The sequence below is a fragment of the Lacerta agilis genome, chromosome 4, assembly GCF_009819535.1.
Source record: "Lacerta agilis isolate rLacAgi1 chromosome 4, rLacAgi1.pri, whole genome shotgun sequence".
Taxonomy (NCBI): domain Eukaryota; kingdom Metazoa; phylum Chordata; class Lepidosauria; order Squamata; family Lacertidae; genus Lacerta; species Lacerta agilis.
The window spans coordinates 1,058,640-1,082,006 of NC_046315.1; the positions used below are offsets into that span (position 1 = coordinate 1,058,640).

General features: G+C 45.8%; 5 protein-coding genes across 5 annotated transcripts in view; 1 reads left to right on the plus strand and 4 right to left on the minus strand.

The window, feature by feature from the left end:
- LOC117044871 overlaps nt 1-23,367 on the minus strand; it is a 628,087-nt gene that overhangs the window by 460,527 nt on the left and 144,193 nt on the right. The gene's annotated exons all lie outside the window — the stretch shown is intronic.
- LOC117044870 overlaps nt 1-23,367 on the plus strand; it is an 878,236-nt gene that overhangs the window by 354,717 nt on the left and 500,152 nt on the right. The window lies entirely within an intron of this gene.
- LOC117044976 (olfactory receptor 52R1-like) lies at nt 1,708-2,685 on the minus strand. Its single transcript, XM_033145771.1, has one exon. The coding sequence runs from the start codon at nt 2,683-2,685 to the stop codon at nt 1,708-1,710; it is 978 nt and encodes a 325-aa protein (XP_033001662.1).
- Nucleotides 5,594-6,580, minus strand: LOC117044908 (olfactory receptor 51G1-like). The gene has a single exon (XM_033145701.1). It carries the CDS (start codon nt 6,578-6,580, stop codon nt 5,639-5,641), a length of 942 nt encoding a protein of 313 aa, XP_033001592.1. The 3' UTR covers nt 5,594-5,638.
- Nucleotides 15,710-16,796, minus strand: LOC117044903 (olfactory receptor 51L1-like). Its single transcript, XM_033145695.1, has one exon. The coding sequence runs from the start codon at nt 16,691-16,693 to the stop codon at nt 15,737-15,739; it is 957 nt and encodes a 318-aa protein (XP_033001586.1). The 5' UTR covers nt 16,694-16,796; the 3' UTR covers nt 15,710-15,736.

Here is a 23,367-nt window from a genome sequence, read left to right on the forward strand (position 1 = left end):
CACAGCGCCACCCGCATCCCTAGGATACATGGTTTGTTGTTCAGTCGTTCAGTCATGTCCGACTCTTCGTGACCCTATGGACCAGAGCACGCCAGGCACGCCTATCTTTCACTGCCTCCCGCAGTTTGGCCAAACTCATGGCAGTTGCTTCGAGAACACTGTCCAACCATCTCGTCCTTGGTTGCCCGCTTCTCCTTGTGCCCTCCATCTTCCCCAACATCAGGGTCTTTTTCAGGGAGTCTTCTCTTCTCATGAGGTGGCCAAAGTACTGGAGCCTCAGCTTCAGGATCTGCCCTTCCAGTGAGCACTCAGGGCTGATTTCTTTAAGGATGGATAAGCTGGATCTTTTTGCAGTCCATGGGACTCTCAAGAGTCTCCTTCAGCAAATACACCCCCACATGCCCCTTTTGCTGTCCCTTTAAAGGAGAGGAGCAGGGCCCTTCACTTGGGCTACTCTTGTCCCAGGTGGGAAGGTTGAAATTGAAAGCAAACACCCACTGTACCTGGGGCAGGGCACCGAGTCTGTGTCTGTGCCAATGGTTGTGCATTGTTGCTAATGGGACTGAAGTCCAGCCCTCTGACTTTCCCTCCACTTGGCCATCCCCACTGACTGGCCGACCGGCTCTTCAGCTACAGGACGAGCCTTTTTCCCACAGGAGGCAGTAATGACAGACAGCCTGGATGGTTTTAAAAGAGGATCAGACAAATTCATGGAGGAAGAGAAGGCTCTGGATGGCAACCAGCCAGGATGGCTCTGCCCTGCCTCCACAGTCAGGGGTAATACTTATTCCAGCAACTGGTATTCAAAACCATTGCTGCCTCCATCTGTGGAAGCAGAGCAAAGCCAACATGGCCAGTAGCCTTTTCTATTTAATTTTATTTTTTATTATGACAAAGTAATGAGAATAAATAAATAAGAATAATAATCTGCACCCTACCCCCGAGACCATTCCATTGTAACTATCCAGCCTCCCAAAAATTCAACAGCTCTTGCAATGGTTTGACCCTTTCCGTTTTAACAGTGCAAATTCTGCAAACACCTTCCGTATCTCCTCAAAATCATTTCTACTGCATATTCCCCAGCTTAATAGCACATGTTAATTTATCATGGATAGCTATATCGCAGTTACAGGTAGGTAGCAGTGTTGGTCTGCCATAGTTGAAACAAAATAAAAAAAATCCTTCCAGTAGCACCTTAGAGACCAACTAAGTTTGTTCTTGGTATGAGCTTTTGTGTGCATGCAAACTTCTTCAGATACACTGAAACAGAAGTCACCAAACCCTTATATATGGGAATGGGTGATTGGCTGATATTTACTGTTTAACTATTATGGAAGATCCTCGTATCTAACCTCCATCTTCTGGCTTCCTTATAATGTTTCTTTATTTTTAATACTATATTAACCAATGCGTGTTCGGTTACCTTTATGCTAGTAGCCTTTGACAGCCTTCTCCGTGAATTCTCTTTTAAGGCTGTCAAAGTTGGTGGCGATCACGGCCTCCTGATGGAGGGAGTTCCATAGTTTGCACTGCATGAAGAAGCCCTTTTTATCTCTCCTGAATCTTCCAACATTCAGTTTCATTGGATGTTCCAAAGTGCCAGACAAGTATAATTCCTAGCCCTTATGCCAGAGTTGGTTTTAACTGGAGATGCTTTGGATTGAACTTAAAGTGTTCTCCATCCAAACCCTGTGAGCCACCATTGAGCTATGTGCCCTCCCTGAACGTTGTCCTTTCTCTGCCAGAAATAAGGAATATAGTGAGAATCCTCTCCCTGATCATCTTGGTTTTCACCCCATATATAACAGGATTCAAAGTGGGGGGCACCAGAAGGTAGAGTATAGCCACTATAATGTGGATGTGGTGAGGGACATTGTGGCCAAACCGGTGAGTGAGGAAAGTGAAGAGAGCTGGAATATAGAAAGAAAGAATAACACAGATATGGGATGCACAGGTCCCAAAGGCTTTCAGACGAGCCTCGTGGGATGGGAGTCTCAACACGGTCTTGAGGATCATGACATAGGACATAGCAATGATGAAGATATCGAATCCAACAACCAAAAAAGCCACAAAGAGGCCATAAACAACGTTGGCTTGGATGTTCCCACAAGCCACCTTCACCACAGCCATGTGTTCACAGTAGGAGTGGGAAATGAATTGGTGGCCACAGTAGGGAAGCCTGTTAGCCAGGAAGGCAAAGGGGCTGATGAGGAGAACTGCACGCAGAAGAACGAGGCTACCAAGGGTCCCTATGGCTCGCAAGGAGAGGATGGCCGAATGCTGGAGTGGGTAGCAAATGGCCACATAGCGGTCGAGAGCCATGGCCATGAGCACGCCCGACTCGACAGATGAGAAGGCATGGATGAAAAACATCTGGGCCAGGCAGGCATGGAAGTCAATGGCCCCAGCACTGAGCCAGAAAACAGCTAGCATTTTGGGCACGGTGGAGGTAGAAAGAACCAGGTCGGTGATGGCCAGCATGGCCAGGAAAAGGTACATGGGCTCCTGCAGTGTGGGCTCAGTCTTGATCACGTAGAGAATGATGCTGTTTCCCAGGGCTGCAATGACATACATGGTGCACAAAGGGATGGCAATCCAAGCCTGCGCCCACTCCAAGCCTGGTATGCCCACCAGGAGAAAGAAGGCAGGATGCTGCTGGGCACCACTGGCATTGACCGGCAACATGGCACACAGTGGACTCTTTGTTTCTGCCTCCAGCCTCTGGCATCAGAGCATCTCTGTTCAACTTCGCCATATTCCTGCTGATCTAGTTGTCAAGTTCATTAGGCTTCTGCTACTCTGCGAGTTTTCAGTGAAATGAAGATAGGTCATATTTTGTTCTTGGATATCATGTGACTTTCACTGTAAGAGGGAGCAGCTTGATGGAGCCTGGCAGAGCAATAGATTTTATTTATTTTATTTATTTCCTACAATTTCTTTCTCACATGATTGTAGAAAAAAACTCAAAACCATTTACAAAAAAATTAAAACCATAAAATTCCCACCAGCAGCTCTCAGTTTGAGCCCTGTCCCATTTTTTCAATGCCAGTCGTTTAACTTTGGTACAAGAGAGAGAGGGATTAATGCACCAAGGTTGCATCTTTTGCTAAAGAAAAGCATTTGGGCTTGGAGAACATGGTCACCATACTCCACGTATGCTTTTTACTAGGTTCTGCTCTTCCTCTGTTGGCAACCATTTGTCTTTCTTTCGCTGGAGTTCTATTAGAACTCCCTTCTGTTAGGACTGGGATATAGAAGGAAAATGTAGCCGAAAACAAGAATGTGCCCTCCAGCAGGATCTGTGATGCCTGTGCTGCTTGCACACCCGTGTTCTCTGTCATTCAGGACTCTTTTTTAAGAAGGAGAGCTTTGCTAGATAAGACCAAAGTAAGCCCACTTAGTCCAGAACCCTCTTTCCCACAATGGCCACAAAGGAAAGTCCACAAGCAGACATGAAAGCAACAACCGCTGCCCCAACCCCCGCTTCCTCAAACCATAGAATTGTATAGTCCAACACTTTGAGAGGTTTGAATCACAGCTTCCCTGAGCTACAAGTTAAATAAAGAAATGGGTACCCTAAGCTAGGAAAAATAACAGCCCATTCAGTTGAAAACAGCTGAATCAGAATATTTTTGGGAGGAGGGAATGAATTTTCCATGAAGGAAGCTGAGTGAAAATTAGCAAAACTTACCCCTCTGAAAGTCTTAAGAGGTTTGTTCTGCTGTGTACAATGAAAATACCTGTCTTGTTTGCACAATGTCGATGTGTTTGCTGAGATAACCGGAGAAGGTTTAAGTGGATGCTTGTGAATTTCTTTTGGGAGACCTGCTCCCTCTCCTGGGAACTGGTGCTGATTATGGGCACATTCTGGGTGATTACTGCCATCTTCACTGGTGGGAAGCTCAAGTGCAAAAGAGAGAGAAAATGCAGCCAGGTACCCATCTCCCATATGGTGCCCTATTAGCTGTGCATCTAGTAAAGGTAAAGGGACCCCTGAGCATTAGATCCAGTCATGGCTGACTCTGAGGTTGCGGCAGGAGCGGTACCTATTTATCTACTTGCACTTTGACATGCTTTTGAACAGCTAGGTGGGCAGGAGCTGGGACCGAGCAACGGGAGCTCACCCCGTCGTGGGGATTCAAACTGCTGACCTTCTGATCAGTAAGCCCTAGGCTCTTTGTTTTAACCCACAGTGCCACCCACTGTGCATCTAGTAGGGGTGGCCAACGATCTCCAAAGAAAATCTTCCGCGGCTACAGTGCTATTTCCTTTACTTTCACTTTGCCGCAGTCGGGGGGGGGGGGACCGGACCTCCTTTTTAAATCCCCCTCCATGCCAAATTTCCAAAGAAAGTTTTTATAGTTCTTTTGTACTCACAGAGTCCGAATCTCGGTCCGAATTTTAAGGAGAAGTAAAGCGCTCTCTCTGCTGGCTGTCGCCACTTCACGGTGCCAGGGAAGCGATAGATCCACAGTACCCGCGCCTACCACCCCACTCGCTCTCAGCTGCCCTTACTAGGACTTACCGGGGAGTAGGGGAGGCGCAAAGGGTACCCGCCGGATCCCCACTTCTTCAGGACACTCTTCCTGAAGTTTTTCGGGGGCCATAGCGCAGTTACGGTACCCCCTTCCCCTGACAGCGTTGGAGTTCCCTGGAGCTGGGGCTTCTCTCGACCGGCTAGTATGGCGTTTCACCGGAAGTCCCTGGTGGAAGCGGTGGGATACGAACCCACGCCATCGAAATGACTGGAGAGGCGGGTTGCTCTGTTAGTCAAGGTGAAATGCTTGCACAGGTGGAACATTCAGCGTAGCTCAACGTTGAATTCCTCACATGATTTGGTGATACCTGCTCTTAGATTTGTTTTAGATACTGTGTTCTGATGTTTTAAACAGTTTATAAAATGCTTTAAATTTGATTTCTTTTATTTTCAGTTGTATTTTGATGAATAGAATCAAGACTGAAGCTTTATGTAACTAAACAATATTTTTATTAATGCATTACAGACTTCTGTGTGACTATTTTGTCTAGAAGGAAAAAGCATCCTAGATAATTAATAATACTGTAAGGTTAAGCAACCTTGTCTCAGAAGTTTCCACATTTCATGCTGCAAAGTGATGATAACTAGATGTTAAACTTACACAAGTAAGAGGAAGAATAAATAATAAATAATATTATTTATTATTATTATTCATTTCATTTCTTCTACACTTTATATTTAAAAGAAAAAAATATCAAAGCATGCATTACTGACTTCTATTTGTTCCTTGCCTTTTGCTTTCCCTGAGATGTATTTATGCATAATGTGCCTTTTATTTTCCTTTGATACTCTGTGGAGCTCATCACATTGCGGGGATTCGAACTGCCAACCTTCTGATTGGCAAGCCCTAGGCTCTGTGGGTTAGGCCACAGTGCCACCCGCGTCCCCACATATTTCATAGACTGCAATAAATTTAATGGTTTTTTTGTTGATTAATTTTATATACATTCTTAAAACTGATTTCACCCTCCAGTTATAATCAGGTCACAAGCCTCTCACTTCACCAAAGCAAATTAAGGACATCAGTGTCAAAATCCAGACTTGGGAACAACACAGCCTCCTACACATAAATGTGTTGAATGTTTTTCTAAGATACTTCAGTTAACTTTTGCCCTTCTGAAACAGTTTAACTATCCTTGTTCGAATTTGTTTGGTTTTCACACTGTACACAGTGGGATTCATCAGTGGCGGCACCAGAAGGTACACATTGGCCATGAGGATATGGACAATGGGTGGGGCATTTTCCCCATAGCGATGGATCATAGAGAGGCCGATCATAGGGATATAGAAAGTGAGGACAGCACAGATGTGAGAGATGCATGTGTTCAAGGCCCGAAGGCGCTCCTGCTTGGAGGCAATGCTCAGCACGGTTTTGAGGATCATGATATAGGACAAAACCAGCAACACAGAGTCAAGAGCCATGGAGGAGATCACCACCATCAAGCCATAGATGCTGCTGACTTTCCTGTCGGAACGCACCACCTTCAGAATATCCTGATGCAAGCAGAATGAATAAGAGAGCACATTCTCTTTTCCATACTGCAGCCTCTTCAGGAGGAAGGAGGCTGGGAATACAAGAATGGCGGCCCGAAGGGCAACCCCCACCCCTATCTTGATGATGTTTCTGTTGGTCAAGATTGATGTATATCTCAGAGGGTTCCGGATGGCCACCAGACGGTCAAAGGCCATGGAGATTAGAATGCCTGACTCAAGAATAGAGAAAGTATGGATGAAGTACATCTGGACCAGGCAGGTGTTGAAACCAATTGTGCGGTGGTTGAACCACAGGACTCTCAGCATGGTGGGCAGAGTGACACAGGATAGTCCCAGGTCTGTCATGGCCAGCATGGAGAGGAAATAGTACATGGGCTCATGGAGGGTTTGGTCTGTCTTGATGATGAAGAGGATGGTGCAGTTTCCCATGATGGCTGTGAGGTACATGCAGCAGATGGGGGTGGAAATCCAGGTGTAGTGTTTCTCTAGCCCAGGAAAGCCTGTGAGGAGGAAAGCAGGAGTACTGACGGTCTCGTTGGTGTAGAACATGATCTTGTCAAAGACTGTTCTTCTGTCCCATTTGCTGCTCCCTGAATTAGAAAAAAAGAAGCCTTCTGATTATTCAGACATCCCATTCCTTTCCATCAGCTGCAAATGATCCTTTCCCTCCTACAGTCGCCATCTCAGCCTGAACACAAAATAAAGATAATAGTATTTTACAATTTGATTTTGACTACAAAATCTACCCCACATTCTTCAATTCAAAACCATCTGTTTCAAAGCACCCAAGAGCAATATCATGTTCAATAATTTTTCCCAGTGGACCTTTGATATATCTCGGTCTTGTCTGTGGTAATAGGAATAGGAATAATTTATTATTGACCAAGTACATTTTCCAACATACTTGGAATTTGTTTCAGCTACATTGCAATGTAAACATACAGACACTGTTCCTCTCACAATACAAAGAAGCAAGGAAACCCCACCCATAATTCACTATACAACTATGAATTTAACAATTTAATGGCACAAGGAAAAAAACTATTCTTGTGCCTGGCCGATTTTGTATATGAACTCCTGTAGCGACGTCCAGATGGAAGTAAATCAAGCAGATGATGACCGGGATGTAAAGGATCTGCTACAATTCTCTCTGCTCTCTTCCTAACTCGGGTAGCATAAATTGTCTCTATTGAAGGCAAGCTAACACCAAAGTGCTTAAAAGTGCCACAGTTCATCTGGTAAGCATGCTGGGCAACTAGAAAGGGACCACCCAGCGGCTGGCTTCCCCCTCAAACAAACTGATTGCAAATGCAACTTTGGCTTAATCATTTGGAAAGTCAGACACCTGTACTCTCACATGTAGCTCAAACTCTTCATGGTTTCCACAGAACTTGGCAGGGAACAAGACTCAGGTCTGCACTAGCGGCGCATGGCAAGGGCAGCATGGGGTGCTTCTTGCATGGCATTCATGACAGCCTTCAACTTTACTGAGCTCATATATTCTGGTTTTCTCAGTAAAAGTTTTGAGTAGCTTGGTCTGTGTCAAGGACCAGCACCTTGGGAGCCTGGCTGATGCTTTCAGCACACCCCACACTTCCAATATGTGTGCATTGATTCTCCCCGAATGGATAATTCTATCTTTGTCTCCATTGAATAAGCTCAGGTTCCCATTCTATCAAAAGAGAGTCATGAAATCCTGCCTAGTACTTCTCTGAGTTCATTAACATCGGGTTTCTTCAGGGTGCACACTTGATTAGGGTCACCTTTGGAATCATGTAATCCTGAATTCCAGCATTACATTGTCACTTTTCCTCCCTGCTGTTTTGCGTGTAATGCTGCTAAGTGGCAAGGAAACAGCCCCCGAGGAGATACCAGCCCCACTTCTATAATTCTAGCAGACTTGCTGTTCAAAATGCCTTGTGTTCATTTGTTCTTTGAGGTAGCACCACAAATATTTTCTATTTTCTTCCCTTTAAGAGAGAGGTTGGAAACGCCATATGTTCACATGTTTGCCCAGATTTATCTCAGTGAAGGGATGGTCAGAGCCTGAGAAAGAATGTTAAAATACTTAATGCCTGAGGATGCGTTCCAGGTGGGACAACTAGAATTATCCTGGAGAGGAGGGCTGTCAGGGGAGTGCTTTGCAGGGTGGGGTGTTAAAGGGAGAGAGAAGGGAGCGAGAGTGTGCTAGGAGTGTCTAGCTGGTGTGAACTGGACTTAGTATATGTATGGCACTGAGCAGTGGAGGCTACACACATTGATTTCTTGGAATGTGATGTGCATTGTCTGCTGCAGTCAGCTTTTGGTTTCTGTGTGGTATGTTCTGTTTGTATATTTGTAGTAAAGCAAATACTGACGATGCCCCAAGTCCACAGTGCCCTCAGTTCTGGCAGCACACAGGTGGGTGCCATTGAGAACAAGGGAGGTGTTCGTGGTGAGTTCTGGCACCTCTTTTTCTAGAAAAATAGAACTGGGCAGATCTGAAGTTGCTTGCCATCTCAGGATTCTCTTCCTTCCTTCCTTTTTCATGTCTGCCACAGTCAAATTCGTGTTGGGATGGCATTGTGTGATGGGGTTTCCCTGCTCTGTTCTCACCTAAGTTGAACCTACTGCACTGACAACCCCCTAAGACTTGTTAAGGTGAGCCTATCATGATGTCAAGGAAATGCAACTCACCAAACTGCCTCTTGTTAGAGGACTTGAAGCAAGTCAATTCTAGTGGACTTTTCCTGTGTCTCCGATGCTACAGCAAGAGGCATCCAACATCGCCTCTACTCACGGACACATGTCTGTGATGCCGGCAGTGCAAGGGAGCCTTTTTGTGTCCCCATATTCCCCTGTGGGAAGTGCTTGCGTCAGCTGCCCTTGGGTTGCACCATTCTGACTAAATGAATGTGCAAGCCATGCTGCAGTCCCCATGTTCATGCTTAGAAGCGCCCCTTTAAGAAGGCGATTGTTTTCCTGATTTAGGAGACCCAAGATCAACAAACCTACCGTACATTTATTCAACCTCATGAATTGTAATGGAAGTAAGAAAGTCAGGGTAATATTGGAACTGAATTGGATGCCACATACCTGAGGACTCTTTCTTATTTATTTATTTATTTATTTATTTATTTATTTATTTATTTGGGAAAGTAGCCTTGGAGGCTGCAAGCTTAAACAGAAGAGCAAATGAGAGTAGAGACGAACTCTTTCCCCTTCCTTCTCACTCCATTGAAAGGGATGACCAGGAGCCCAGAGCCAAGACTCTGAAGGAGAAGGACTGAATCCACACTAAACTCGCTTTCACTTGTTTTTTTACAAAGCAAATTACAGGGGAGAGGGGTCACTGTACTGAACACTTGGCCGTTTCTCTCTTGATTATAATGCTATTCCCTGCTGCATGACACTTCAAAGTGCAATAAAAAGTTGGAGGTTCTTAACATGTATCCTGGTATCATCTCTCTGTCATAACTCTGCACTGTACATCAATGTAATTGTGTGGATATAACAGAATCGTAGAATTGCAGAGAATCGTAGAATTGTCCAGCTCTCTGCAGTGCATGAATAGGCAGCTGTTCCATACAGGGATTGAACCTGCAACCTTGGCATTATCAGCACCTCACTCTGGCCTACTGAGCTATCCATGTTCTCAAAAGGTGGTCTAGTCCAGCCTTTTGCCATGCAAGGAAGTGAGTGGTGTTCAAAAAGTCACTTCATTTTTCCTGTGGCAAATGCACATGCATAATATATTTACAGGTGATTTGTGACAAGCTGAAGGAACTGTGCCTCACCCCCTATCACAATGGACTTCTCTGCACTCCACCTCCCATGTACCATTGGCAGACTTTTTATTTTTTTTTTGCATTTTTGCCCTCACCTTGGTAGAAAAAAAAAATCTGCCCTTCATCCTATATTGAACCTAGACCTACAAATCGCATGGGTGACCGTATCCTTTAATATGACAATGCAGTTTCTGTTCCACTTAGCCACAGGAAACTAGTTAGTTACCAAGGTGCTAAATTGGCTTCCGGTTCCGCTCTGCATTAATGGAGGAAGACCCCACAACAGTGGGAGATCGTTGGTGAAGGAAAAACAAGGATGATTCAGAGCAAATATCCTTGCAAATTCCCCCCAGGGACAGAAGTGTTGTCTCGGTACCTGGCTCTCCCTCTGGCATGGAATGCGGAAGACAGGGAGGCTTTGAGTGCAAAAGCACTTTGCCTGTCGAAAACCCTCCAGTGCTGCCATTAAGAAGCAGAGCTTCTCCTGTTAATAACAGCTTAATTGGACTAAAGTACAAGCACATGCTGGAACAGATGAGATCACAAACTGTGGAACAAAACCAACTGCAAGGACTTTTAGGTTTGAACTTGAGATAAGACTTCATTCAGTGCAAAAGACAATGGGGGTTGAGGGAAGCCTACGGTTTCTTTATGTATAGTTTTCTCTACATTTATGATTCGGCAACCCTCCTGTGAATGTTAGTTCAAATTATATTTGTACAAGTGAGGATTATAGATATGGAATATAACATTAAACAGAACTGTGTTAGTTAAAAAGGGGGGGGGGGAGTTCTGTTTTGCAAAAGATACCCCGGCTATAAAATTGGAGAAACAGAGAGATATAGCCGCTCCAGCAGCTTACCTCTTCTTTCTCCTATCCAAAAACACAAGAAGGGCTTTTACACTTGCCAGAAGCTCGGCTGTGCCCTCGCCGGTCCTGGAAGGATCCTACAAAAAAGTCCCATACGCTCAAAGACTCTGCGCAAATTCATTGGGGGAAATAGGAAGCCCAGAGCACTTATTTTTTAGATCAGTGTTTTTCAACCACTGTTCCGCGGCACACTAGTGTGCCGCGAGATGTTGCCTGGTGTGCCGTGGGAAAAATTGAAAAATTACTTTATATATAGTCAATATAGGCACAGAGTTAAATTTTTTAACATTTTCTAATGGTGGTGTGCCTCGTGATTTTTTTCATGAAACAAGTGTGCCTTGGCCCAAAAAAGGTTGAAAAACACTGTTTTAGATGTCCCTTCTATGAAGAGGCATGTAGTGAGACCATTGATTCCATGCTGGTGAGGCTAGCTGACCTCCCAGAAAAGCAAAATTATGACCTGCTCCTGGTTGGCAAAGATCAAAAGAAGACCCGGATGGTCGCCAGATTCTGTGTTTAGATCTGCAGGCATAGACCTTCCCCTGAGCCAAACTAGTTCATTAGAAAATCCCCAAACCTGGTTCTGCGAGCGACCCAGGGTCAATTCTTTGCAGTAGCTTATCTTAAAGTTTCTAAGTATCTATATGCTTATTGCATGTATAAAAATTCATTTTACTGTTGTACAATGTTTTATATGTATGTTTTGTCCTCCGGGATTGTTCCCCCAAATGTGTTTTTATAAGCTGGTGTCCGACCGTAATAAACTATTCATTCATTCATACTTATTTGTCATGGCACAATATAAACGAAACACAACTCACCGAAATGACCTTCAGTTAGAGGATTCGAAGCAGGTTGGTTCAGGTGGGCTTTGGGTGCCTTCTTCCAACTTTCTGAAGCTCTGTCATAAGAAGACAACCATCCCCTAGCCTAGGGACATGGGCACGTGCCTGGAACGCTATCACAACAGAAGAGCCTTTCTTTATATGTCCCTTTGCACCTCTCTTGGGAAGTGCTTGCATTCAGCAGAAGCTGCTTTGGGAGCTGCTAAGTAGCAAAGCTCATTCACTGTGAAGCCTGGGACAAATTCCTGGGAGCCAGGTAAATTTTGCAAGACCTCCATCTGTGGACAAGTGGCTGGGGATCAGCTGAGTTGTTGCCATTGTAGCTACCAGTACATTTAAAATATTTGTGCCACGTAGTCTGAACATGTTTTATTTCTTTTGCAGTGCAATCCTATAGCTAGCCACTCGGCCAGTGTGGTGTACTGGTTAAGAGCAGTAGACTCGTAATCTGGGGAACCGGGTTCGCTTCCCCGCTCCTCCACATGCAGCTGCTGGGTGACCTTGGGCTAGTCACACTTCTCTGAAGTCTCTCAGCCCCACTCACCTCACAGAGTGTTTGTTGTGGGGGAGGAAGGGGGAGGAGAGTGTTAGCCGCTTTGAGACTCCTTCAGGTAGTGATAAAGTGGGATATCAAATCCAAACTCTTCTTCTTCGGCAGTAAGTCCCACTGGATTTAAGGTGACCAACTCCCAGTTGGGCATGTCAGAGGAATCTCTTGAAAATGATGATCAAGTGGATGTGCTTCCATCTGTCCATTTGACCTCCATTGTGGCACAAACTCTCTCTGTTAAAACTCTTCACCTTAGTTCTCTAGGATGAACATTTCCCCTTAAAAACATGCACAAGTGACTTGTAAAAAGATAAGTAAAGCCTCAAGCAGGCCAAGGTTATCTTGGGGGTGGTGTTGGTTTGGGGGGGCTTTAAAATACACACTGAGGATGCCTCAGCTCTGTTTTGGGAGTTCGTGGCCTGCAAGGGGACCATGGGATTTCTCCAATGGTCATCAGTCCAATGCACAGAGCAGGGCATACCCTTGTTTAAGTCTTTGGTCTTCCTGGGGTAATGGTGGTCTGTGTCATGGTCTGGTCTATGGGTGAACGAAGTCCCAGCAGAGGGCGTCAGGACCGGGGGCAAGATGGTGAGGTGGGAGCAGGAATGCAAGTCCAGAAACCAGGGGTCCGAGGGTCAGGAAGCAGAAAGTCACGAAGTCAGAGGTCTGGGGGTCAAGAAGCAGGAGGCAGGAATTAGGAGGCCAGATGCAGCAAGGCAGGAAGCATGTTGCTGTGACAAAGAGCCGAAGGGAAATGATGACCTGATATCCCTTCCCAGCTCTTGCCACCAGGTGCAGCGAGTTACCAAGCAGCCTCACCTGTGCGGCCGCGTGTCTCCAGAACAAACTTAGGAAGGCCCCAGTCCTGAGAAGCCCTGCTGGTCACGGGGCCTAGCTCCTGCACGCACTCCTGACAGTCTGGAAATAAGAGGAGTGGAATGTCACGGTCAGACCACTTCATGATGTGGTTTGGACTTGCAGCAACAATTCTCTCCTGCAAGGCCAGAGGATCAGATAGGATCATCTGCCCCAAAGATTGTGTCCAGAGTGTAGGACTGGGTGAGTGTTCCTCTGCCCCCTGGCATTTGTGCTGTGGGGTTCCACAGGGTACTGTTCTCTCCTCAGTGCTATTTAATACCTATATGAAACCATTGGGAGTTTTGGAGCAAAGTGCCACCAGAACATTGATGACACACAGCCCTACTTCACCACTACACCTGAACCAGGCGCAACTGTGAAAGCTCTGAACTGGCGTCTGAATGCAGTGATGGACTGGATGAGGGCCAGTAAACCGTGCTTGAATCCTGGGAAGAGGGCAGCTCTTTGTGTGGGTGGTTGCCATATTCATGTGACAGGCGATTTACCCTATCTGTTTTGGGTGGGGGTACACTCCCTCTGAAGGAGCAAGTGTGTACTCCTGGGTACAGCTTTGTCACTAGATGCCCAAGTGTCCTCTGTGACCAGGAGTGTCTTTTTCCAGCTTCGTCTAATGTGCCAACTAAGGCTATACCTAGACAGTCTATGAGTTGGCAAACTCAAGGCAACATGCTGTATATGAAGCTGCTCTTGGGTCTGTTTCATATCCTCCAACACAACGTGGCCCAAATCCACCATCGTATGGGTCTGAATTCCTGTGTGAGTCACGTCACCCATGTGAGATCATGGACCTGAAAAAAGTGCTTTGGGGGGCACAGTGTCCAAAAACATGCATTTGGGGGGACTGCGCAAAATCGCGGGCCCGCCAAAATGGTTTTTTTTGGGGCAAGATCTCAGCCCAAAATCGTGCGAGAACAAGGCGCCCAAAATGTCCTGGTTTTTCCAGGGCAGTTGATGAGTATGCTGTTTTGGAACTCCAGCTGGTGCAGAATGCAGCAACCAGACTGTGGATGGGGACATGTGGTTGTGAATATCTGACACTATCGTTAAAACAACTGCATTGGCTGCCCGTCTGCTACTGAGCCAGGTTCAAGGTCCTCGTCAAAGCACTGAACCACTTAAGTCCAGTGTGCCCCAGAGATCACCTGAACACTTGTATCCCAGCAAAGTTCATAGACTCAGACCACTGATCCATCTACCATTGTCTTGTCTACATCGACTGGCTGTGACTGTCCAGAGTTTGAGGCAGGAGCCTCTCTCAGTCGTATCTGGGGATTGAGCCTGTGACCTTCCTCAGGCAAGGCAGGTGCTGTTCCACTGTGCTGCATCCCTTCCCCCATCATCTGCAGGAGAGCTGTTGGCAAGGCTCATTTGACCGTGAGAAACTGAGCTTTTGGTGTCATCAACCAGTATTGTGCAATACTCTGCTAATAGTGATTATATTTTAACTTCCAAAGTCTGCTGAAAACATTTCTGTTTCATCAGACTTGTGAAGGCAATTAAGAATACTGATTTCTGATTTCAACACTTTCATATGGTTATTATTGTATGGTGTTATGTAGAATTATTGTAAACTGATCTTATATTTTTTATTAATAACAGTATGTAAATATTTTTAATAAATGCATTCAAAAATGTTTTGCAATAGATATTTACATATTCATTGATATATACAGGTGCCTTTTCTTGTTTCAATTTGTTGCCAAATGGTCAAAGGCCTAGAAACGATGCCTTATGAGCAACGGCTAAGGGAGCTGGGTATGTTTAACCTGGAGAAGAGAAGGTTAAGGGGGGATAGGATAGCCATGTTCAAATATATCAAAGGATGTCATATAGAGGAGGGTGAAAGGTTGTTTTCTGTTGCTCCAGAGAAGCGGACACGGAGCAATGGATTCAAACTGCAAGAAAGAAGATTCCACCTAAACATTAGGAAGAACTTCCTGACAGTGATAGCTGTTCGACAGTGGAATTTGCTGCCAAGGAGTGTGGTGGAGTCTCCTTCTTTGGAGGTCTTTAAGCGGAGGCTTGACAGCCATCTGTCAGGAATGCTTTGATGGTGTTTCCTGCTTGGCAGGGGGTTGGACTGGATGGCCCTTGTGGTCTCTTCCAACTCTATGATTCTATGATTCTAGTTGATGTGCACTATAACTGCAATCCTAGCCATGTCTACTGAGAAGTAAATCCCATTAAAGTCAGTGAGAGTTCTTTACAACAACAGCAAATTAGTGAGGCTTTCCCTCAAATTTCACTTTTAATCTGCTATTGTGACTTTTGAAAACCAATGGAATGCCTCATTATTTTCATATGGAAATGTATTTATTTCATAAAATTTATACGCTGCCTGATTGTAGAAAAATCCTCAAAGGCACTTAAAACTTACAGAGTAACTTGGGCAGGATTGCTCCGTCAGTTTCATAAATAAGTACAATTTTATATGCTAAATTATGAACTATGTATTTTATGTTGCTTAAAGCAGTGAAATAAGACTTGATGAGAAAGCAAGTAGTGTATCCTTTAATTTTCCCCAAAATTTCATTCCCCTCCCACAAGAGCGCCTCCCAAAGCAGGATTTTTCCATGCTTCAGAATTTCCAAAACTTTTAATATCTAATCCAGCAGCAAAGCAAAACTTCTCTATTTCCTTCCCAGAACATCCAGTGCATGCATTTTTAAACTGTTGCATGTATTTTGGGCTGTACAGCACTTTAGGGACAGGAGCCAGAAAGTGGGGTAGAAATTCAGAAGCAAAACATAGTTGAAGAATTCTCATTGGAAACCTGGAGTGTCCAAAGCCATCCTAGCGGATGGTCCTTTTCTTACCAAATGCCATCAGGATGCCCTTCTGAATGGGCTGAGTTTTCACACTGTACACGATGGGATTGAGGACTGGTGGGATGAGGAGGTAGACATTGGCCATGAGGATATGAGCAATGGGGGAAATGTGCCTCCCAAATCGGTGTATCATGGACACCCCAATCACGGGAATGAAGAAGATCAAGACGACACAGATGTGGGAGACACATGTGTCGAAAGCCTTCAGCCGCTCCTCCCTGGAGGCGATGACTGTGATGGTCTTAATGATCTTCACATACGACAACAGGATGAGCAGAGAGTCAATCACCAAAGTGCAAAGGACAACGCACAAACCATAGACACTGCTTACTCTTGAGTCAGAGCAAGAGAGCTTCAGCACATCCTGGTGTAAGCAAAAGGAGTGGGAGAGCAGCAGGGTGCCCCTGGGGTACCTGTACCTCTTGAGTAGCCACGGTGTTGGCAGCACAATGCCTGAACTCCTTGCGGCAATGGCCAGGCCAATCTTGACCAACACTGAATTTGTCAAGATGCTGCTGTATCTCAGTGGGTTGCAGATAGCAATGTAGCGGTCAAAGGCCATGGCCAACAGCACTGAGGACTCCATGAAAGAGAAGGTGTGAATAAAGAAGAGTTGTGTGGCACAGGCGTTAAAGTCAATCTCCCTCACATTGAACCAGAAGAGCCCCAGCACTGTTGGTAAGGTGGAGATGGACAAGCCCAAGTCGGTGATGGCCAACATGGAAAGGAGAACATACATGGGCTGCTGAAGGCTTGGGTTGGTCTTGATGACAAAGAGGATGGTGCTGTTACCTAAAAGGGCCATGAGGTAGATAGAGCAGAATGGGACAGAGATCCAGTGGTGATACGTCTCCAGCCCAGGGAATCCCATCAGCATGAAGGTTGGCGGACTGAAATCACTGCTGTTGCTCAGAGTGGGCATTATCTGGGATCTGGAAGGGATCTAGTTACAGACTGGAGATTTTATTTTATGTTAGAAAAAAAGCAGCAATTATAAATCCATTGCAGTACATAATCTAGCAGCAGACCATCAATCCATGAAGAACGTAAGAACACAGAACTGAGTTAGGTCTGAGTGTGGTGCTGATAATGCCAAAGTCGTGGGTTTAATCCCCTTATGGGCCACCTGCATATTCCTGTATTGCAGGGGGTTGGTCTAGATAACCCTAGTCATCCCTTACAACTCTACAATTCTATGATTCTGAGGTGTAGCCATCTTAAATATCTCAAAGGCTGTCATATGGAAAACGAAGCAACCTTGTTTTCTGCTGCTTCAGAAAGTAGTATCTGAATCAATGGATTCAAATGACAAGAAAAAAGATTCCAACTAAAAATTAGGAAGAACTTTCTCATAGCAACAGTGGAATGGATTCCCCCAGAAGGTTATGGACTCTCCTCCCTTGGAGGCTTTTAAGCAGAGGTTGGATGGCCACTTGCCATGGATTCTTTAGCTGTCATTCTTGCCTTGCAGGGAGTTGAACTAAATAATAATAATAATAATAATAATAATAATAAATTTTTATTTATACCCCGCCCTTCCCAGCCAAAAACCGGGCTCAGGGCGGCTGACACTAATTAATATCACAGCAAAAACATAAACACAATCAATTTGGGGAGACCCGGCCAGATGGGCGGGGTATAAATAATAAATTATTATTATTATTATTTAAAATAACAGATTAAAATACAAATTTAAAAACTAGATGACCTTGGGGTTACTCCCAACTCTGCAGTCCTCTGCTTCAATTATTTATTGATTCTAAAAAGAGAAGAGCCCTACTGAATCAGACCAAAGGATTATGCAGCCCAGCATCCTTGCCCCCATAAGTGAGCAAGGATGCACGAGCAAAAAGCATCTTGAAATTCATTGACTGTCATAATCTTGACTCTTCAGGGCCCATCTGGCGCCAGATTTTCCCCAGCATCGCAGTCCTGATCTGAATCAGGCCTTTTACAACTGCTAATAACAGTTTTAAAACCTGCAAGAGATGGATCTCCTATGTCACTCACATCTAATGTAACATTGAGCCAAAGAACATAAGGATCATAGAATCATAGAATCCTAGAGTTGGAAGAGACCACAAGGGCCATCCAGATTCCAGTCAAAGCATTCCTGACAGATGGCTGTCAAGCCTCTGCTTAAAGACCTCCAAAGAAGGAGACTCCACCACACTCCTTGGCAGCAAATTCCACTGCCGAGAGCTTGCTGGATGAGGCCAGTGGTCCATCTAGTCCAGCATCCTGTTCTCACAGCTGCCAACCAGATGCCCTAGTTGGAAACTCCCAAGCAGAATTTGAACACAAGAGCTCTCCACCGTCTTGAGGTTTCCAGCAACAGCTATTTGGAAGCATTGCTGCCTCCGACTCTGCCTCCGGCAGAGCAGAGCCATCCTGGCTTGTACCCATCAATAGCCCTCTCCTCTTCCATGGTTTTATCTAATCCTCCTTTATAGCCATCCAAGGTGGTGGCTCCCTTCTGTGGGAGTGAGTTCCATAGTTTGGCTCTGTGCTGCATGAAAAAGTCCTCTCTTTTCTGTCCTGAACCTTCCAGCAGGTGTCTGGCTTAACAAACTCTGGTACTCCCCCTACCCCACTCCCTCCTTAACCGCCTTTGGGGATGTAAGTAGAAAAGTTTCTCCAGACATCACCACTGTGCACTTTGCTAACCTTTACAAGCAGAAGAGTAGTCGGTCTTCAAGCCGAGAGAGCTGACAGGCATGTTGGGAAATTTGCCATGAATCGTACAGAGTTTCTCAGTCCTGTAAGGAATATTCCAGCTATCCTTCTGATCACTCGAGGGCTCTGGCAATGTGTGAATCTCCTTCCTATTGTTCTGTAGCAGTCTGTCTCTGTCACTGCTGTCATGCAAGCCTTGTTCTAGGCAGCTTTTGAAGTAGTGAGGTTTTATTGGATCTGGGGAATTCCTTAAGGAGAATCCCCAGAGTGGGTGCAAGTCTAGCTTGTGGCTGGCATCGTGCCAAGGAGTGGCCTTGAGGAATGAACGGCAGAGCCATTTGGACCTGAAGAACATTCTGGTGGGCATTCGGATCAATAACTGAGGTTTGACACCAACTGGATTTTTTTAAAAAAAGTATTTCCAAAGAGAGAACCTCCACTGCTTCTCGGTCCCTCAGGACACCACTCTGCAACTTGTTATTTTCTTCGCAAGGCAGAGTTCAGCTTAATTTGTCTGCAATTATTATTTTTCCATTCTCAGTCTTAGAATGAGACTTACCACTAGGTTTCTCACATTCTCTCTCTCTTTTAGCAGCCAGTAAGACAAAGAGCTCTGTGTAAATCAAAAGTTCCCCCACACTATAGTGAAACTTCGTTTTTCCTAATAAAGTAAAGGCATTCTCTTATAGTTCCCGATTGAATCTTATTCTACTTAACTTTTTTTTTAAATCTGCCGTCTGTGACATGGATGCTCTCCAGATGTTGCTGAACTAAAGTCCCAATAATGTAAGAATATAACATAAGAAGATGATGTGCTGTTGCATCAGGCCAAAGCCCATCTAACCCCACATCATTTTCTTGCAGAGGCCATCCAGATGCCTAGGGGAAGCTTGCAAGCTGGACCTGAGTGCAGCAGCCCCAATAGCCAGCATGGCAAATAGTCACAGATGATGGGAGTTGTAGTCCAGCACCGCCTTGAGGGTCGTTACGGGTCTATGGTGTTTCTCATCACTGGTTCCACCCTTAGTCCATGTGACCTTTAGTTGATATTCCTGAATTGCAGGGGGTTGGACTAGATGCCCTTTGGGGTCCCTTCCAACTCTGTGATTCTGCAACCTGTTTGTGGCCCCATCCGTCAATGAATCTGCCACATTTGAGCATTCTCCTGCCCACTGTTAGGTGGGTGCTCTGGGTCAGGTTGTTTGTGGACCAGATGAATCACCAAAGGAACTTGGACGCTTATCGATCGCAATTATTATTATTATTATTATTATTATTATTATTATTATTATTATTATTTATTTGTACCCAGGCCATCTGGATCGCAAGGCAGCCGAGCTCCAAATGGTTAATTTTGTGTGTGTGTGTGTGTGTGTGTGTGTGTGTGTGTGTGTGTGTGGCTGGAGCCCTTCTCATCTCCCAGCCGGGCTACTGGATGTCACTGGAAGTGACAGATGGCAGGAAACAAAGAGGCTGGCTCTGCCTAGTTGTGGATGAATAGAAGGGGCTTCTTCTCCCACCGCCATGCCATTCTCCCCCCCCCCCGAGTCTGTAGCAAGGCACAGGTAAGAAGGGCTTCTATGAGCAATGGAGGTTCCCTTGTAAATTTAACCACAGGTGAGAGAGAGGAGGGGCACCTGCCTAGGATGGGTTGAGACCGAAAGTGAAGGTTCCCATGTCTCGCCACATATAGGGCATCTTGGGTAGACGCAGGGCCTTGGGATCTCAGGTTGCAGCTGATCCTCCTGCCGTTGTTTCTAAACAGTGAAATGTATATGGCTAGACTGGGAGAAGAAGTGGTTCGCCTACAAAGGAGCCACAGCGAAAGGAGAAATGGAACACAGGAAGAAGCCTTCTACTGACTCAGACCACCGAGCTCAATGTTTTCTACAATGACTGGCAGCCAATCTCCCACTTTTCAGGCAAGGGGCATTCCCAACCAGCCATCAGGGATTGAACCTTCTGGATGCAAATCGGGTGCTCTATCACTGAGCTACAGGTGCCTTCCTTTCCCGTCTACGAAGACTCCCTTTTCTTAATCTTTCCTGTCTGTGGGGACATTGCCCTAGGGTGGTAGTCAGAGACTGTCTCAAAAGGTAAGTTTGAGGGGGTGGAGAAGATTCAGAGGGAAGCCATGGCTGGGAGTGGAGGGGGAGACTTTCAAATTCATAATATTGTTACACGCCGCCCCATCTCCACAAGAGTGTGAGATTCCAGACGTTGCATATCCGCCTAGTAGGGTCTGTGTTCCCTTTTGGGACAATGAGGCACAGTGGAGAATGCGGTGTCTTTATGATACATGGTTTTATTTACACATATATGCAATCTGCACCTAAATGGAGAGATTGCAGAGCCATCCTATGAGGGTCTGGTTTCCCCCATAAGGGCAGCATTGGATTCAAAGGACAGCAAAAAGCCACCCTCTGTGTCTTTTGGTTTCAGCTTGTCATTCCCAGCTCACTTGAAGTTCTTCCCCTCCTTCTCCTCTTTTGGGCTCACTTTTGGGCTCAACCCGTCCTAGAGCCAGTGTGGTGTAGTGGTTAAGAGCGGTAGACTCGTAATCTGGGGAACCGGGTTCGAGTCTCCACTCCTCCACATGCAGCTGCTGGGTGACCTTGGGCTAGTCACACTTCTTTGAAGTCTCTCAGCCCCGCTCACCTCACAGAGTGTTTGTTGTGGGGGAGGAAGGGAAAGGAGAATGTGAGCCGCTTGGAGACTCCTGAAGGGGAGTGATAAAACGGGGTATCAAATCCAAACTCTTCTTCTTCTTCTTCTTCTACTGAGCTACCTCACTACTTTTCTTGTTGTTTAGTCGTGTCCGACTTTGTGACCCCATAGACCCGAGCACGCCTGGCACTCCTGTCTTCCACTGCCTCCCGCAGTTTGGTCAGACTCATGTTGGTAGCTTCAAGAACACTGTCCCCAGGCTACACCATCCAAATGTGAAACCCCAAACCTGCCTTTGCCTCTGCCCACTGGCACCCAGCAGAGAAGGGGTCCCACTCCCCCTTGCCAGGCAGTCTTGCCCTCCAATTGTTTTCTTGATGGGGCATCAGTGGCCATTGTCCCCTGCTAATGGCCCATCTAGAAGGACAGATCCTGAAGTTGGGGCTCCAGTACTTTGGCCAACCTCATGAGAAGAGAAGACTCCCTAGAAAAGACCCTGATGTTGGGAAAGATGGAGGGCACAAGGAGAAGGGGACGACAGAGGATGAGATGGTTGGACAGTGTTCTCAAAGCTACTAGCATGAGCTTGGCCAAACTGCGGGAGGCAGTGAGGGATAGGCGTGCCTGGCGTGCTCTGGTCCATGGGGTCACGAAGAGTCGGACACGACTAAACGACTGAACAACAACAACAACAATGGCCCATCCAGCTAGCTCTGCAGATCTGGTTTGACTTGTTAGCATAACTAAATCCAGGGGGTTTCTGTGTTTGGCAAAGTTTAACCAACCCTTGATTGGCAGGGTATAAATAAAATTACTACTTCTACATCCAGGAATCATGGGGAGGACCTGGCACCCATGGATTTAGGGGAATCTAGCCAACCACAAACTGTTAACAATATTCTGCTGGAGATGTTTTGCTTGAGCCTCGCATTACAGAATCAAAAGATTTGCAGGGTTTTTATTGTGGGCCTCACCTGGAATGAACAGATCCATGTTCCCTGAACCCCAGATGAATGCATTTTGCAAAACTGCCATGCTCTGAATGTTCTTTACTTGCTCAAAATTCAGGGAAGCAGGTTTCGCTCCTTTGTTGTCACTTTGCATCATGATTATCAATGGGTGATCAAGCTCTAAAACTCTAGTGGTCATAAAAGGAATGAAGCCTCCCCCCACATTTCCCAGGACTTTGGTGGTGCTTCTTATGTTCCGATCTGGCAGTGTTTGTCACCTTTATTCATAGGAGGGCTGGAAGTGCCAGGAGGAAGGTGCCAGGTGGGTGGACCCAACTGGTTCGCACAAAGGAGTGTCTGATATAATTGGAGTGACAGGGACTTTGCTCAAAGGGAGCCACTGAGATTAGGGTTGGGTTTCTCCTGCCTGCACAAGGGGGTGGTAATCTTCATAAAATGTTACAGGTAGGTAGCCGTGTTGGTCTGCCATAGTCAAAACAAAATTAAAAATTTTTAAAAAATCCTTCCAGTAGCACCTTAGAGACCAACTAAGTTTGTTCTTGGTATGAAGAAGTGTGCATGCACACAAAAGCTCATACCAAGAACAAACTTAGTTGGTCTCTAAGGTGCTACTGGAAGGAATTTTATTATTATTTTTTCATAAAATGTGTCACCCGAAAACTGTCAGGAGGATTTGGGGCCCTGGCTTTCAAAGTCCTGAGGGCAACTCCAGGCCCTGGTGTCTGCACTGCCGGTTCCAGTGACCTGGAAGTTCCCTGGAACCCTCAGCATCTCGCAGAATTAATCCGGTCAGTTATTCTGCTTCCGTGCATCTTTTCCTGCAAGCTCCCGCAGCTGTTTCATTGGCTAATGTGAGACTGTTCTCCTGTTTCCCTCTGATAATCTGACCTGAAAACACAGAGGATTGCTTGCTTGCTTCTCAGGGAAAAGGATCCCCGATGAAGAGGTGTCTTGCCCCATTTTGAACACGCTCCCTTAGGATGGAGAAGTTCCCAAGGAGTTCAGGGGAACTTATTTCCTGGTGAGGATGTTTCGGGTGCTGCTGGTCTTGATCTTGCCCAACAAAATAGCAGCAGGATGAACGGAGAGGTTCACAGCAATCCAGCAGCTTCCCTTCTCTACCTCTACTTCTAAGTACCTGGAAGCTGCAGTTAGCACAGAATTGCTGACAGGTGGGAGGCCTTGTCAGAGGCAGGTGACTTCAATGTACTCTTTTCGGTGCCTACTGAAAACATTCTTGTTTAGACAAGCCTGTCCAGAAATGTAGAATGTTGATGTGTGC